The sequence below is a fragment of the Cavia porcellus genome, unplaced genomic scaffold, assembly GCF_034190915.1.
Source record: "Cavia porcellus strain 051 isolate PalLab524CR breed Dunkin Hartley unplaced genomic scaffold, mCavPor4.1 scaffold_4, whole genome shotgun sequence".
Taxonomy (NCBI): Eukaryota; Metazoa; Chordata; class Mammalia; order Rodentia; family Caviidae; genus Cavia; species Cavia porcellus.
In genome coordinates, this window is record NW_026947487.1 from 85,184,485 (window position 1) to 85,202,329 (window position 17,845).

At 36.4% G+C, this 17,845-nt stretch overlaps 1 protein-coding gene and 1 non-coding gene across 10 annotated transcripts in view; both read right to left on the reverse strand.

Annotated features, from left to right (window-relative positions):
* Cnot1 (CCR4-NOT transcription complex subunit 1) overlaps positions 1–17,845 on the reverse strand; it is a 92,480-nt gene that overhangs the window by 10,296 nt on the left and 64,339 nt on the right. For 5 of the 9 annotated variants that reach the window (XM_063247421.1, XM_063247417.1, XM_063247414.1 and 2 more), the window contains 18 exons: positions 17,471–17,549; positions 15,301–15,531; positions 14,860–15,000; positions 13,821–14,000; positions 11,087–11,203; positions 10,656–10,766; positions 10,040–10,117; positions 9,695–9,872; positions 8,682–8,812; positions 7,021–7,317; positions 6,351–6,491; positions 6,152–6,256; positions 5,366–5,485; positions 3,766–3,957; positions 2,929–3,071; positions 2,020–2,128; positions 1,766–1,935; positions 874–1,126 (listed from right to left, as the gene is read on the reverse strand). In XM_063247421.1, coding sequence (XP_063103491.1) covers positions 874–1,126; positions 1,766–1,935; positions 2,020–2,128; positions 2,929–3,071; positions 3,766–3,957; positions 5,366–5,485; positions 6,152–6,256; positions 6,351–6,491; positions 7,021–7,317; positions 8,682–8,812; positions 9,695–9,872; positions 10,040–10,117; positions 10,656–10,766; positions 11,087–11,203; positions 13,821–14,000; positions 14,860–15,000; positions 15,301–15,531; positions 17,471–17,549 — 2,776 coding nt within the window. The remainder of the gene's footprint in view (positions 1–873; positions 1,127–1,765; positions 1,936–2,019; positions 2,129–2,928; positions 3,072–3,765; positions 3,958–5,365; positions 5,486–6,151; positions 6,257–6,350; positions 6,492–7,020; positions 7,318–8,681; positions 8,813–9,694; positions 9,873–10,039; positions 10,118–10,655; positions 10,767–11,086; positions 11,204–13,820; positions 14,001–14,859; positions 15,001–15,300; positions 15,532–17,470; positions 17,550–17,845) is intronic. The other 4 variants (XM_063247419.1, XM_063247420.1, XM_063247418.1 and 1 more) reach the window with 2 other exon arrangements.
* LOC111757456 (small nucleolar RNA SNORA46) lies at positions 12,638–12,771 on the reverse strand. Its single transcript, XR_002791800.1, has one exon. It is a non-coding gene; the product is annotated as a small nucleolar RNA SNORA46 (small nucleolar RNA).

A 17,845-nucleotide genomic window follows, 5' to 3' on the forward strand; every position in this document is an offset into this window, starting at 1 on the left:
ACCTTATAATTTCCTGGATTCTTTTAGGAGTGTAATTTACTTAGTATATTTTACTAAATAACATTTACCTTAAAAAGTAAATACTATCTTTAACAACTTCCAGAATTGAAACTGGTTCTTCTACATTCAATTGTTATTTATCTGAAAATAGACCTAATTAATAATCTTTCTTTGGCAACATGTCCAAATTGTGGTTTCAATTTTAAGAAATAATGGTCAATCTTCTGAAACAAAAAGTTCTACTAAAGAAATTCAGTTCAACAAAGTATGATTCTTGCAAAACTGGAGTTTGGCTACTGCTTTGATCCCTCATAGTAGCTGAAAGCAGCCAGTGATAATCAAAAAACAAACAAAACCACACTAAGTTTAGTATGGCTGTCTCCCTGTGTGTGTGTGTGTGTGTGTTTTTTTTTTTTCCTTATCTTTCTCACCAACATTCCTGCTGAACCTTGACTTTTAACGTGGGTTTGGTTACTAACAGTTGAACTCTAATCTGCCATCAAATTTAACAGAAATACCAAAAACCATTTCCCAAGAGTATGTTATCATGTTTATTAGGCAGATAAACTACTTATATTAGAAAATATAATAAAAATGTCCTACCATAAGAAGAATTAATGCATAACCCACTGCTGCTGCCAGTCAAACTATTAAAATTTTATTGGGCAGCTTCATTATTATCTGACTCCATGTATGTTAAAATGGCTGTGGCAACTGGAACGGGAAAAAATAGGACTAAAGGGATACAGGGAGTTCTGACTTCATAACTACCATGATCAACAATGGAGAAGCATACACTTTTAGTTTGTATTAGCAGGTATGTAATACTGATACTGGAGGTGTCACACCCTACTTATGTTGAATAAAAAGCACCTTTCTTTCCAAAAGCTCTACCTGTCCAACAAACGCAGAGAAAGCTTTGGTACTGTCACGGCCAGCTGCTGCTGAATGGTAGAGATTCACCCATTCCCGCAGAAGATACTCTGCCTTCTCCCTCAGGCCTGGAGGGTCATCATACTCTGAGGCTTGAGAGATCCCAGAATGCATCATAAAGTTAGGGCCTCCATGAGCACGATCAATCATTGCTTCATAGTTGGATCGCACTACTTCCATCAGCTGGGGCAATCTAGTACAATAAATCCAGAGTGAAAATCAGTCTATTCATGGTTGTGATTTCAAAGACATACAGTTGGACAATCTGATTATTTAAGAGAGACCAAAGAGTCAATCACTTGAGCATTTCTCTATTTAAGCCAAACTGTTCTCGGTCTCTTAAATATGTTTACTTATGAGGACAAGTAACAAAAAAAATGACAGATGTCAGTTAAGCTACTTCATCAAAAACTGAGACCAATGAAATAGAGCTGATGTTTAGAGTCAAATAATTCACTATTTGCCTATGATGTGCCATACTTTCTCTATACTTTCCGTAGTTCTATAAGAATTTCCATTTTCTTTAATAACAGGCTTGGGGAAGGTTAAGTCCATTTACCTAAAATCTGAGTTTTAAAGTGGCAATACCACGGCTTACACCATAGGTTTCTAACACAAAGCAAGCAGTCATTGTATGCACTACACCAAGAGGGCCTGACTGGCAGTTAGTTAAGCTTTAATTACTTCCAGGGAGAACATTAGCTTAACTAAAGTTTTTCATTTAGATAAAAAGCAGTTATAACAAAACTGTTAGCAAGCCTGCACATTAATTTCTAAAGCACATTCTTAAGACTGCTGAAAACACAGAGAACCCAAAGCACTGCAACCTCACCCTTCTGGAGCATTGCCTCTGGAATGAGCATTAATCCTCATGAGGGTTTCAATGGTGTGGAATAGATCTGCCTCAGTAACGTGGGAAACACTCCTTTCATCCACCAGCAGGATTTTGACCAATTGCATAGCAAATGCCACAGCCATGTAGTTTAAACCATTTTCCATTGACTGGAAATCAACAGAAAACACAATGTGAGACAGATAAAGACCAAAAATACTCCCAGTGTCCATTTTTGAAAATTTCTTCCCTACCTGAGCTAGGTGTAGATCATACTGCTGCATGTTAACCAAATGATTGCGAATTAGCAACTCCACAGCCTCCACATTATATTTATATTCATCTCGACATTCAATTAGGCACCTAGAAAATGTCAGTAGTTTTATTCCCATACTTACTATATCATGTAAAATAAAAAGCATTTTATTATTCAGTAGAAATGTGTTCCAAAATAAAGCAGCATTAAATAGTCAATCAATAACCAAAGTTCAAAACAGCCAGTAGGCTGAGGATGTAGCTTAATGGCAGAGTATATTTGGCATCCATGAGGCCCTGGGTTCACTCCACAGGCCCAACAAACAAACAAATCACAAAAATAAGCAATAATAAATAAAGTACAACAGTCACTTTGATTTTGGGGCCAGCTCAATATTAACATACCCAGGCTAGAGGGTGAAGGGAAGATAAAGGAATGGGGGCATGAAGGTGGAGGCCACACGACATGTTATTATGTCATGTACAGATATAAATTCTCTATGATGAATGTGATGGTTATGTATACCTGAAATGTACCAATAAAATCTAACCGGAGGAAGGGGGGGGGGGGCCCACAAGCTTTGCTTCCAAATTCTAGGAAAAAGAATTCCACTCATGACATTGAAGTATTTACTTACAAATACTATTATTACTATGTAATCTCTCAAACAAATGACCTACAGTTTATTCCTCCTAAGAAAGTACTCATTTTCTGTTAACTATCATGAGGAGGAAGAGAAGAATACATGGGAAAAGACAATTCAACAATTCTCATGTTTCAGAATTAAGAAATTCAAATGTCCCATTTACCATCCAGAAAAAAAGGGGGCGGGAGAATTCTGGATAGAAACAGGTCACACACATCAAAAGACAGTTGAATAATTGCTATACTACAGATGAGTACTGACCTTGTGATCTGTTTGTTGCACCATGGAGATCCATATGCCCTGCCATCTTGCAGAGCTTTTAGTACCAAGAGATGGCATTCTCTGTAGCGCAGCAATAAGTCAGCATCAGCACCACTTGTGGCATCTAATAAGCCCTCTACAGCCTATGGGCAAAAGAAAATATTCAGAATTATGGAAAAAATGCAGCACAGTACTCGGCCCAACTATCAGAAGGAGAAATCAAACCTTAATGTAACTACTACATACAGTCCTGTCTAAAGCCTCAAAGTTACTATCTCTACTCTATCTAATTTAACTTTATTCTATGTTTATTGTCTTGAAAACCTTTGTAATCTTAGTAGCCAAAATATTCCCTAACTATTTTGATCAATTCATCCCTCAAAATCTATCAGAGCTACTTAGTATAGGTTTCCCAATAATTTTATTTCCAAAAAAACCTTTTTTTTTTTAAAGGGACAGTAAGGTTTCCTGTATTTTCATAACTGCTATTACTACCTTCTTTAGGATCTTCACACTGGGCTACATCCCTACTTCCCCACTTTTCTATTTTATTGTTTTGGATAGGATCTGGCCAAGTTGCCCAAATGGGGCTCAAACTTGTGATTCTGCCTCATCTTCTCAAGAATAGTGGGGATTATAAACATGTACAACCACTGCCCAGCTTTTGCTAAACTACATTTTTACACTGGAGAAAAAAGCAGCTGTTTATATAAAACAATAGGATTTTTTTTTCTTTAAATCTTAAATATAACTACATTAAGTACAGAGCCAACAGCACATGTTGCTAAATGTTTACAAATCTAACTCACATCTAGAAGTAAAAGTTTAAGAACCGACCTTCTGGAGTAAACCAAGAGCAGCGATGGCATCTCGAGAGTTTCGAGATAATACTACAACTTCCAAAAGACTTCGAAGAGCTTGAGCTTGAGGGTTCATGGCCAAAGTTGGTGGAATAGCATGTAGGTGCTGCTCCAGTTCTGTAATGCACTTATCATAAATCTGAGCTACATCATCTGTTGCCCAAGCTTGCTATTTTACAGAAGGAAGAACAAAGAGAAAAGCAAAGTATTTTTTGTTTTTACTGACACACATAACCTAACAGAGGTCATTAGAATTTTTACTCCATTATTTTATCAAAATAGAGGTCCTCTGTTAAACCCCTCCTTTATAAACTATTCCATCTTAATGTTAAGTATAGTGGGCCAGTGTAGGTTCAAGGAAAAGGGTGTTTGAGTGGGAAGCCTGGCAAACACCAGGACAATCAAGTGAACAGATATGGAAGCATCACTTCTGGGATCTAGTAAACCCCAAGCAGGGTAAGTAGTTAACAGTGCTCAGACTAGCTATCAAACTGCTACTAGGACATAGTAACACTGTATCATTTCTGTTATAGTCCTCTGAAAAATGTATTACCCCAGAACTAGAGATGTAGCTCAGTGGAAGAGCATTTTCCTACCAAACACAAAGCCCTGTGTTGGATCCCTGGAACCACAAAGAAGAAAAAAATTACCGCCTGTATTTAGGCAAGAGAACACAGTGGATAAACCCAAACCAGGCCATTCTGGAAAATAATGGGATGATAAAAAGTTATGAAAAATGAGAATGCCAACGGAGATATTAAGGAATGACCACTAAATATGAAATACATGGTTTTAAAAGAGGTCTTTTACTACATGTTAATGGGACAACTTGGTAAAAACTTGAATGAGGTCTATTTTCTTGAGTTTGATGTTTACACTGTGGTTTGGTAAGAAATATAAATCAGTCGTATGTAGCAGCAGCCTGTGCCTATAATCACAGCTATTAAAGGCTGGACAGAAGAAAATCCCTTGAAGGCCAAACAAAATAGTAAGCACTTGTATCAAATGTACAAGTTTTGGTAGTAACAGGACATCAGGTCAGCAACTAAGGTAGCTTGGGGGAAATGGTTTTCTTATCCTACATTTCGTGTGACTAACTCAAAATTTCATAAACTCCCTACTCCAAAAGGAAAAAGTCACAAGATATCACATATATCCTTTTTCAGGGAGAGGAAGCAGGAGTGGTACTGTGGACTGAATGGCGGGGTGGATTAGCAGAGCTACATCCCCTAGAAAGCATCTCAGAGAGCTGCTTTTGTTGGCCTCAAATTTGCAATCATCCTGTCTCCGCCTCTCCACTAACAGATTACAAGGGTGGGCTGTAATATCCAGCCAAATTCCTTTAATTAAATTGAACACTAAGGTTAAATCAATTTTACAGATTTTAATTGTCTACTGTATTTAAATGCAAAACAAAACTTCTAGTGATGTTTATCTGATATAAATACCTATAACTGAAACAACTGTGAGTATATTCTCCCCTGAAACTTAACTCCCAGGAAACTGACAAAACAACTGACAAAAACATTCAAAATAAGACTATAAAACTTTCAGTTCAATCTAAGACAAGTACTCACCTTCATGGGCTGAGCTAAAAATCCTGTAGGCTGACTTAAGTCATTCGTAGGCAAGAAGCCCGGCACATTGCGTGCAAACTCTTCATAAACAGCCAGCTGCTTTGGGTCCACACCACCAACCTTGGAACAAGAATGAACTTTAATAAGAATGAACTATATATGAAAGAACTTTTTAACAGTGGAACATCTTCCACCAAGAGTCACTGCAACATACAGTGGCACAAAGGAGCATTCGTGCAACACGTTCAGAAGAGAATTTCCCATTTCCCTGAGTCATTTCATTTACACTCATGTAAAAGTTTCCACTGGAAAAATGCCTCAGAAGGGACCCTGGCCTGTACAGTTCTCCATCTGAGCTGGAAAATGCTATCAGATTTCTTGATCGGACCAATAAGCACTATTAATTAAAACATGAACACCAGGGGGCTGGGGATTTAGCTCAGCGGCATAAGCACCTGCCTTGCAAGCAGGCAGTTGTGAGTTCGATCCCCAGTACCAATAAAAATGAAAAAGACAAACAAAACAAAACAAAACAAAAACAAAAACAAACAAAACAAAACATGAACACCAGGAAATGTGACAAAGGAAGCTCAATTTGCTAATAGGTAGCACAAATCTAGGGAGTGGAGAAATCTAAGATACTGCCATACTACATTACTGGAATGAGATGCTTTTCTCAGAGACAACATATCACCCTAATTTCCTAATCCTGATTAGGGTTCAAGTAACAACAAGGTAAAGAAAAGGAAGATAAAAAGCTGGGAAAGACAGAGCCCCAATTCTCACTTTCAGCCTGATTTGCTCTGGCATTCGCTCAGCTTGATAGGTTAATACAACGGGATCACAGTATCGTCGTCCTTCTTGCCTAGCATGTTTTCTCAGCTCAAATTCCTGCAAATAAAAGAAGTCACTGAGGTTCTTGTTATGAGGGACTTTCTTAAATTAAAAAAAAAACACACCTAAAAGCCAAGTGCTAAAAACTTACAGTTGCTAATCTCTTGTCCATTTCAGGGCCTGCTTTTTCTACCGCAGTCTTCTGAATAAAACAGCAAGCTAATTCACAGTTGTCCTGAGCTAACTGAGCAGCTGCCTGATCCATCATTTCCCTTTGTTGTTGGGATGCAGTCTATTTGGAATAGAAAAAAAAAAAAAAAAAAAAAAAAAAAAAAAAATGGAAGGAAAAATTAAAGTAGATGTAGATATAGAGGTGCAATGCATTTAACTTTTTATTTCTAGTAGTAATTAATAAAAACCAAACAAACAAAAACAAACACTGAACACTTAATGATTTGTTGTGAACATGGAAAACATGAAATCAGTAAAGCAATAAGCCAAAAGATTTCCAATGACATTTGACACTTAAAACTAGTAAATCACCTGAAGTTTGTGATTATACATTCAAAAATTATCAAAATAATTCTACAATGTCCTATCCCAACTGTATTAATGTAAATTCTTCATGAATAACAATGTTAGGGATACAATAATAAACAAAAAGCAGATGTACTACTTCACCTTATAGAACAGACCTAGTATCTATGAAGGAAGATATCTAATGTGATTTTAAGATTACATGTAACATGCACTACACCAAAGGCAAAGAAAAACAGATTGAGCAGAAGTAATTTTTGTATTCCATCAAATAACTAACTTACACGAAGGGCTGAGGCAAAACTATTTTTGAGGTTGGTAGAAATACTCATCAGCAAAGGCTCCCTGCAGGTAATCATAGCCATGCCAGCTGTCAAGTTACGCATCATGTGATGAGCTGCGATTCGCATTCGAGATTCCTCAGAATCCAGGGCAAAGTCCTTCCTGACTATTTGTTCACAAGTGGTCATAGCAATCTTAATCGACCTATCCACCACTGGATGGACCAGCTCCTGGACAGCCCGTTCAATTGCTTGACGTACACACTGCTTTAACTGAGGATGGGCCTGAAACAAAGGAATCTGGGAGGGAAAAGGTAAGACAAGCCAAATTAAATCAACAGCTTAAGAAAGCATGCTGGGCATGGGGGCACATGCCTATAATCCAAGCACTTGGGAGGCTGAGGTAGGAGGGCTGGCCCACGTTTGAGGCCTGCCTGGGCTAGTGATTCCAAGGCTGGTCTGAACTACACCAGGACCCTGTCTCAAAACAAAACCACCCAAATCCTATTAGCAATCACATCTATAATTCTGAAATTACTTCAAGGTTAAATAACCAATGAAAACCCCAAGAAAGAGAAGCGGGGCTATGCAGAGAAGAATTATTCCATATAACTTCTGATTCATAACACAGATATTTCTTATTTAATGATCTACCTGATTAATGGCTATTTATAACTCACCACTCGAACTTATGACCCAGCTCTCTCTCTCTCTCTCTCTCTCTCTGATAGTTCTGCACATCTTATTTACAGACTCAATGTCTTTTTTGTGCACTAGTTTTATGTTCTGTTATACAGGATAGTACTGCATGTACAAATTATACAAATACATGAAAGCAAAGTCATCAAGTTCGAGTTTCCTTTGACCATTTCTTTGTCCTGAATATTGTAATATACATACTAAATATTGTAATTCTTCAGAACACACAGTGCCTGTTGGGTTCTCTTACTTCATTTGAAAGAAATCTTTTCCAATATTTTATATCTGGTATAAACTATGACTCAATAATAAATTGAGCTGTATTTTACTTACTAAATTCATTCTAATCACTTAAGTGTAGTCCAAAGATTTGCAGGCTTAAAACTTTTAAGACTTGAGTCCTGCACATGACATACCCTATCACATTTACAGAAAGGAATAAAGTAAAGATTAATATGAGCTCTTCAAAGTGTTTTCAAATCCTTTTAATACAAAAAGTTAGCCAGATGTGGCGGCACATGCTCAACTCCAGCACTTGGGAGGCTGAGGCAGGAAGATCACCATGAGTTTGAGGCCCACATGGGCTACATAGTGAGTTCAAGGCCAACTTAAACTACATAGTAGACCCTCCCCCGACACACACACAATCCCAAAGCTATAGTATACATTAAGAGTAGTTTGATCTGTGTAAGAATTCTCTAAGAATGAGACTTTATAGCTGAAAACTAAATGTCATGGGTTGGGATAAGAGGAACCAAATTCACACTAACTACTTAAGACTATTTTCAAGAAAAGGGGGAGGGGGAGCCCAACTGTACAACATACATAGCAGTTTCAGATCTCTGTTCTCACTGGCAAGCTACTGCAATCTAATAATCCAAAGTAAAGGAGGAAGAAAAGGAAGTGACCCATAATTCATTTTGTCACAAACTAGGCACTAGGGGAAGGGAGCAGTGTTCACTTACTGTTGGGTTTAGTGTTATGTGTGGTGCCAGACCTGCCAAGGAATAGACATTGATGTCATGGTAGCTGTACTGTGGCTGTGGTGGAACTGTGGCTGTACAGGTAGTGCTGGTTGCTGGAGTTGTAGAAGTTGCTAAATATCAAGGAATAAAATATTAAAAACAAAAACACATAAATTTGTTCAGTTTACAATAAAATTAGTTGGCAATTAAGTAGTCATTTATTAAAACTGTAGTCTTATAGGAGATGTCTTAGGTCTTACCTTACTTACCCACTGTGAAGAGAAAATTCTACTATAAGAGATGTGAACAAAGTCTGTGAACTTTTATCAGTGATAGTGGACAAAAGCACAAAAACATACTAAAGAGTTGAAGCTACACTAGCAGCCCCAAGCTTTATAAACAGTCTGTTATTACAGATGTCTATTTTCAACTTAGCCTGCTAACAGGTTTATCTGGGAGTTTTTAGCTGTCAAAGGTCTGTTCACATCTCATAATTAGTCAACATTCCTGTAAATCGTTCCAACATCTATCATAATGATGGAGATACAATGTTTTCCTATCTGGCCAGCCTAATCTGATAAATCCCAGCTTTGAGTCATAACACAAGGTGTCATGCCATGAATTATCTTTAAGATATGTCTGTCTGTCTCTCTCTCTCTTTTTGAGGCAGGGTCTTACTATGCAGTACAGGCTGGACTTGAACTCATGGCAATCCTCCTGCCTCAGCCTCCCAAGTGCTGGGATTACAGGCATGCACCACCATGCCCGGCAATTTCTGAGACTTTAAGCAGTCATAAGAAATAATAACTGATTAAATAGCATTTAGTTAAATTATAGCTATGAAATCTAACATGGTTAATACCAACCCTAGATATTACATTTATTTGATAATTGGGAGGCTCACCAAAAAATCATGCAAAATGTCGTTGAACAACTACAGGTTGCTATACAAATGGAGATGTATCTTTTGAGGCAACATTCTAGCCAAGAGCACTATTCCAATTGTCACTTACTTGTGGTTGTGATGGGAGGAAGTTCTTCTGGCTGCTTGACATCTTTCTTTGGAGCAGAGAGTTGTTCATCTAAGTTCTTTAGGCGATCTTTATCCTTTAGGAGGTTTCCAGGCTTTAGCTCATTGATATCTAATGCAAGGTTCTTACAGAGGACCTCGATTTCAAACTTCAAATTTAACTGCATAATTCCAATGAGTGGTTAGAATTTTGAAAAGGAAAATTTAGCTTTTTACAAAATATACTCTCTCACACCATTATAGTGCTTCCCTCCAAGATACTCTTCCGTTTATTGTACATTTTAACAAGGTCAAGGCAGAGAATGTTCCAAAGATGCAACAAATTTACCTTTAAATCATGTTCCTGATGTAGCTCAGCTAATACATTCATAATTGCCATGGTCCAGGGGTTTGGTGGTCTAAAAACCTAACGAAAAGCTGTACGTTAAACTGGTCCCAAAATTAATTAGATTATTTAAAAATTAAAAACTTTACTCTGTATGATTAACAAAACCCCAAGCCAGGTGTTGTGGTATACACACCTATAATCCCAGCACTAGAGGACAGTGAGGCCAGCCTTACCTACATAGTGAGACTCTGGTCTTAAAAAAACAAAAACAACTCCTAGCCTTGGCCGGGGATTTAGTTCAGTGGCATAAGTGCCTGCTCTGCAAATGCAAGGTCGAGTTCAATCCCTGGTACCAAAACACCCCCCCCCCCCAAAAAAAACAAAACAAAAAACTCATAGCCTTCCCACCTACTCATATAAAGCATAGTTAAGAAAAAATAGTAAAACCCAAAGCCACTAGACTCAGTCTTGTAATTTCACCTAACTTTTCAAATTGGGGAAAACTAACTGAACTACCTTTATGGTGATAACTAAGAATATAAACTCTTGGACCTTGCACTGAAATAATCCAACTCTTAATAGATGAGCTAAGAATAAAATATTAAAATCTACTCACCACACTACGAATGCTAGACTCTAAGACTTTGGCAACAAAAGGCACTACATAGAGCAACTCTTGTTGTCCTTTAACATAAGCTTCTAGCAGCAAAGATTTCACATCCAAGTCCTAGAATTAAAAAAGAAAAGTTCGTAAGTTGAAAACGTACTATAAAAGCCCTAGTACCCACAGAAAGGTATTTCACTAAACTCATCCCTAAAATAGGAGCATATTATCTGACTTAGAAAAAGGAAGAGCAACAACTATATATTACTAGCTTTTCTTTATTCTAAAACAGATATAGGAGTAAGGAAACAGAATTTAGAAATTGAAGCACAAGAGAGTACTTTATAAAAATGAAGTAATCATTAAAATAGTTGCCCTGAAAGTCTATACATAATACATCCTAACAGTCTCCAACTTTACATGAACCTTTGGTTGAAACTCACAGTGTGTAAGATGGGTTTATTTTTAGCTAACGTGATCATTCCTAGCCAGTGTCCCAAGTTCTTCAGCAAGGAACGATCTGAAAAATTGGCTGCAGCTTTATCAGAGGTCAGGAGCACCTGAAATAAGTGTTAGGATTCAGTAAATGAAAATAAATGTGTGAAAGAAAATTCTCCAACTAAATGCCTTAGAAATTCATTATCTTACTGTAAAAACAAACCATTAATTCTGAGATTATTCCTCAAACTAAGAGTTACTCCATTGTATCGTGTTAGTATTACTTTTTGTGTTGATAGGCAAACATCTTTTTAACCACTAAACAGCATTTTTAAAAAAACAAACAAATCTTTTTTTAGGGGCTGAACACATACCCCTGTGGCGGTACAGTGTTTGCCTAACATATACAAAGCCCTGGATCTGATTCCTCAGCACCACAAAAGAATGTTTTACTTTTTAAGAATAGGTACAGATTGAACATCCCTAATCTGAAAATTTGAAATCCAAAATGTGAAAAAACTGTCAGGCAGGGCTGATATGCTACAAATGGAACTCCTCAAGTGATGAGGTACAACCAAACATGAAACATGTTAAAAATACCGCATAAAATTCTCTGTGTATATAAAGCTTATTTGAAATTGACAGCTGTCTTATATTAAGTCTATATGAAACAAATGGATTTAATGTTTAAATTTGGGTCCCATTATGGAAAATATTTCATTATGCAGACAGAAATATCCAAAAGTCTGGAAAAAAATAAAATCAGAATTCTTCAACTAAGCACCTCAGATAGGGGAGACTCAATCTGTAGTAGAAATACACTGTGTAAGATAAAAACAAACACAAAGTTAAAAATGTTATGTATCCTCCCACAGAAAAATATTTAAAAACTCTGAAAACTTTAGCTAGATTTAAAACAATGAATTGTCATTTTTGGAGCGCCACATTCAATTTAAAATTATAATTTCACTTCTAACTCCTTCAAAGCAGCAACTATGTGGAAGAATAAAACAAAGTAACTATTTATTACAATCTTTTGTATATCTAGGTTATTGTACAGTGTATCTGCATATTCACTGCTTTTTTTTTTTTTTTTTTTTTGGTGCCAGGGATGGAACTCACGTAATGCTTGCCAGGCAGGCACTTATGCCACTGAGCTAAATCCCCAGCCCCTGTTTGTCTTTTGAGATTGCTCAGTAGTTCAGGCTGGCCTTGAACTGCTAATACTTCTGCCTCAGCCTCAGGGCTGGGATTATAGGTATGTGTCACCATACCCAGCTTCACATTTTTTCAAATATCTAGAAAATCTAATTTATATGATCAATTCTATAGTTACTGTATTTTCCAAGAGTGACAGAACCCTCACATGAAAAAAAACTTTGGGCACAGGCACAATTTATGGCTACACAAATTTTTGTTTAAAAGATAAGATCTTAAATTCTGCCTGACTCGGGAATAACTTTCATCATAAGCATAATTTTTGGTACCAGGATTGAACTCATGACCTCATGCTTGCCAGGCATCATCTTTATTATTAAATAATAAAACCTAAGAAGTTCTGTACCTTAACTCCACAAAGCAACAGCAGAATGAGACAAGTCAGCTGTTTAAGATAGAGCCAGGAATTCTTTTGCACTACAGCGTAACCAAGAATGGGGAAAATTCCCATCCATAGTTTAAATATAGTGCTGGTTCCTAAGACAATCCCAAATTATTTGGCAAAGAATGATAAAACAGTTGTATGTTGATTTATACGACTTTCTTAAACAAAACTTTCTTCTACAGTAAGTAATGGGTTGGAAATTAAAATACCAAATTTTATGAAACAAAAAAGCCTACTCTTAAACTGCAGAAAATTCTTGAGAAAAGCTAATCCACAAGTAGATTCAGAGATACCTGACACCTGATTAACAGAAAATACAAATACAACTTTTTATTACCATACATGATTGTTGCAGTGCTTAATAGTAAAATGTCTAGTAGCAATAAGCATCTGTTCACTGGTTTTCTGGAGTACCATTGTTAGAGAACAGGTTCTAGAGTTATCAGCACACTGCAAATAAAATCCAAAGGAAGGGAAATCAAGTCCATAACAGGTGATAAACTGAGGCCAACTTAAGCAACTTAGACCCTGTCTCAAAATAAAAAAGGAACCAAGCATGCATGGTGGGGCATGCCTGTAATCCCAGCACTCAGGGGGTTAAGGCAGGACAATCATCATCCTGGGTTACAAAGTGAGCTCAAGGCCAGCCTGAACTACACAGTGAGACTGTCTTTTAAAAACGAGGATTAAATTAAATTAAATTAAAACAAAACAATAAAAAGGGTGTAGATGTCATTCTGCTGGGCTGGGGTCAGAAAGGAGGAGGGGGGAAAGAGAAAGCAGATTAAGAGGGAAATGGTGACACTACATATATACAATATGCTAGGCAATAGTATGTTTTTGTGCACAACAGTGAAGTTCTAAAATTACACAAAGAATGAACACATTCAGAATAAGTTATATTCAATATAAAGTACATAGAGCTGTAACAGTAAATTACAGTTTAAAAAAGTGCACAGGGTATAACAGTAAATTTTTTGTGAAATTCTATATTGTAAACAAAACCTGGAACAATTTCCATACACACCTAATATATACAATACATAGAGAACAAATCACTGTCTCAAATCTACCTTTGCAGTCAACTGTTCTTCAGTTCAAAACAACTATTAAAGAAAATACAAAAACTAACTTACTTTGATGTTTCTGTAGGTTTCATTTAGAACCATTTTGTTAAATTCAGGGTTCTTCAGTGTGTCAAGGAAGTTTGAATACAGGCTGTGGAAGTTTGGCTCAATGCTGACCCTCTTCATAACTAGGTACTGTGAAACCCAAGGCATAAACTCTTCCTTCACAGTTTCTTTTAGCTCTTCAACCTAGTCAATCAACAGAACAGAAACAGCACAGAATTATACTGTGACTAAGTTAAGTTTGGGTTCTATAAACTATACTCTGGCATGTAGCTTCTTACAAAATTACATGATGTCAAAGGGCACCAGTTCCCTCTCTGTGACACACAAAATTCTAATACATATTATGTTCTATTTTACAATAGTAGTCAACCACTTTCCAAACTATGAGTAATTAGGACTGTAACATCGATAATTACTTTTAGCTTTAAAGTTATAAACGATGTAGTCCCTGCCACCATCCTTAGCCCTGCAAAATCTTTATTATTAAACTAGTTACAGATCTAACAGAATTGTTTTGCCAAATTTACATCTCTAGGTATCTCTAATTTGGAGCTTTTCTTCAAAAAAACTGTATCAAATAAACGTCTTTTCCCCAGCCAGCTGGGATTTTTGAAAGCAATTCCTACTGTGTCTTAAAACTGACTCCTTTTGGCTGACTTTAATTGCTAATAATGTTATTTCCAAGTACTGTCTTAACATAGACTCTTAGGCGTGAAGCATCATTCTTCACCCTTTTCACAAGATCTACCTCCATTATTAGGTACCTAGTTAAATATTCAAGTCTCAAAAGAAATGAGTAATAACTAGAAACACAAAATCTTCTAACACCATAGAGACCATCAAGTTTCTTTCCAAAAGTCTGTAACAAATAGTACTACATATATTTACAAAAACCACAATCATTAGTTGGAGATCCACCATTCCCCTTACTATGGTTTTATAACCTTTACTTACACAGATATTACTAAACAGGATCAAAAACTAATTCCTCCACACAGTAGAGGAAAAGGAGAAAGCATTTAAACTATGATATCATGCTCACCTTTTGTGTCATATTTGACTGTGAGAGATTGTTGAAAATAAAAGCAATTTTTTCTTGGATATTTTCTGGGGGCTCCACAATTCTCTCAGTTTGATCTGTGGCTACAAGTAGAGTATCTATATTTGTAGTATTGATGGAAGGCTTTAAAAACAAAGAAAGAAAGAACATCATGTAAATAAGGTGAAATGCTTTCTTTGAATTCCCTGACAAAACCATATAGAGATTCCAGTAAAATGAAAAACATGCATGGTATGACTATTGACTGCCAAGTGTAGGCAGGAATGTATACCAGACTATTAATAGTAGCTCTGTGATATGCAGGGAGAGGACATGTGTTATAAATGAATTAAAATACATACTCACTAATGAATACATTACAACATAAGTCTTGAGGGGGAAGATGAAAAAAAAACAAAAAACAAAAAACAAAAAACTGCTTACTGGCACATCTTTCTTGAAACTAACTCCAGTTGGCCTGGTGACAGTAACTGTTTTAGCAACAGTAGTGGTTGTTGAGGTGGTCACCATAGTGTTAACTTGACCAGCAAGAGGTGCTTTTGCTGGAACCTGGGCCTGAGCCTGGGCCTGAGCCAATGCAATACTTCCAGGAGTTGTGATAGAACCCTGCATCTTCACAGGAGGGTCTCTAGACTGCTGTCCATACTCGATATACTACAGGGGTAAGAGAAAGAAACATATTTAAAGAGGTCTTAATAAAAATTTTAATTATATGCTTTTCACTTATGAGAGAGTAAAAAGTAATTTCAGAGTTCTCTTTACGTTAATCTATCGCTTGCCCTTTGGGGGGGGGGGGGGCGCGCGGGAGGTTACCGGGGATCAAACACAACCTCATGCTTGACAGGCAAACACTTATGCCACTGAGCTAAATCCCCAGGCCTCTCTTGCTAATTCTTGCTCAATCCTTGCAATAATTCATAAGCAAATACCATGAAATCCTTCAAAGAAGACAAAGTTTACATGTTTAAGTATAAAGTAGCTAGTCTACAAAAACCTTTAAAAAGCCGCCCAAATGTCTACATATAAGTTTCTTTAAACCCTTACTAAATAAATACAAAGTTCAAAAGTTTTTAGCATGTATTTAGCAAATTCGTCTTTTTGATTAAATGCTCTGAAGAAAACTAAGGTGTGTAATATAAAACATACCACTGGCTAAGTTCTATTTCAGTAAAGCTAATACCTCAAAATATATAAACAACAACAACATACTACCAAGACAACTGAAGGTTAAGCAACACATTAACAGACATTGTTGGGCTGGTGTTTTCAATCTCACAGATCAATAAATCTTCCTACTAAACAAACACAAATTAGTAGGCTGACATGGGGGCTCCTAGGCTATTTCAACAATGTTCATGAACAAAACATCATCCATACATGTAATAATTTTAAAAATTAAAATGACTATAATTTCAGGACCAAGGAGGATCTCAAGTTTAAGGCCAACTTAGGCCATTTAGTGGAATCTTGTCTTAATACTTTTGAGTAGCCAGGGATGTATCCCAGCAGTAGGGGGCTTATACATGCAAAAGAGCCAGAGGTTGCATCTCTAATACCAGCAAAACAAAGAAAAAAGTTTAAACCTGATTTTTCCTTATTACTTACAATATTAGCCTATAATCTATATGCTTTATGTAAAAAAATTCTTTAAAACCTGGAAGTATATAGTAAACAATGATCAATTTTCTAGTTTTGTGTAAACTGATGGAAGGCAAAATGCTTGTTAATCCAAAAATCAATCATCAAAACAATGGTTCCGAAATTTCAAGAACAAAAATCACACAGGATACATTACTCCCTAGATCCATCTTCCCAAACTACCTCCTCCTTAAATACCTCAACAAAATCTAAGAAGGTTGTTAAAAGAGTATATTACCTTTTTTTGTGGGGGCAGGGGGGTTTGCTAGATATCAAACTCATGACCTCGTTCGTGCTAGCCAGGCAGACGCTTATATCACTGAACTAAATTCCCAGCCCAAAGTGTGTATTTTTAAAGAACACTCATTTGTATCTCATATACAGAAATTTGAATCATTAGTATTTTAAGCAAAGGAAAGTCTTGCTGATTTATATCCAACAATTCCAATCCCAAATGCTTTAGAATCAGGCAGTTTTTTTTTTAAACATACTAGCATAAAGACTGACTGAGAAACTATAGATTTATACTCTTCCATAGCATCATCAGGTTAAAGAAAGTAGTAAAAGCCTTTCTTTAACACCAACTTGCTGACAAGGTGTGCATAGTGGCACATGCCTGTAATCCTAGCACTTGGGAAGCTGAGGCAAGAGGGCTGCTGAGAATTTGAGGCCAGCCTGGACTATGAAGTATGTTCAAGGCTAGTCTGAAATGCATAGTGAATCATTACCTCAAAAAAAAAATAATAAATAAATAAATACAAACAAAAAATTGCAGAGAAAAATTAATGAGAATATTTACTCATGTTCTATCGTTAAGCTGCAGAACAAGCAATAAACATTAAGTGTATATACATCATGCCAATCAAAGCTTCTTAACATCTTGCCTTGCAAATTCCAAAACAATTCAAAATAGATAAAACTACTACATAGGTATTAAGAGAGTAAAGACACTTGCCTCCTGTAAATGATGTGGAAACTGCATAAAGTGACTGATAGAAGCCAAGTGCTGACAATACTGTGGGTAGTCCTTCAATCTGCCAACAAAAACACAAAAGTAGGGAGGAATCTTTAAGTTGTAAATTCTTACTTTATAACATTAGAAAATAAAACATAATCTGCTTTTTAACATGTTCCTGTCAGTACTATATACACAACTGTTCTTCTGGGTGGAATGAACCACTGGTGACACATACATGACATCTCATCAAGCAGCTTGAGTCAGTGGTAGTACAAACTGATCTAATCATTTTTATCAGTCTCTTTATTAATAAAATTAACAAAGTCTACAAATGGACTCAAGATTACCACTCAAAACAAATATCAATACCAT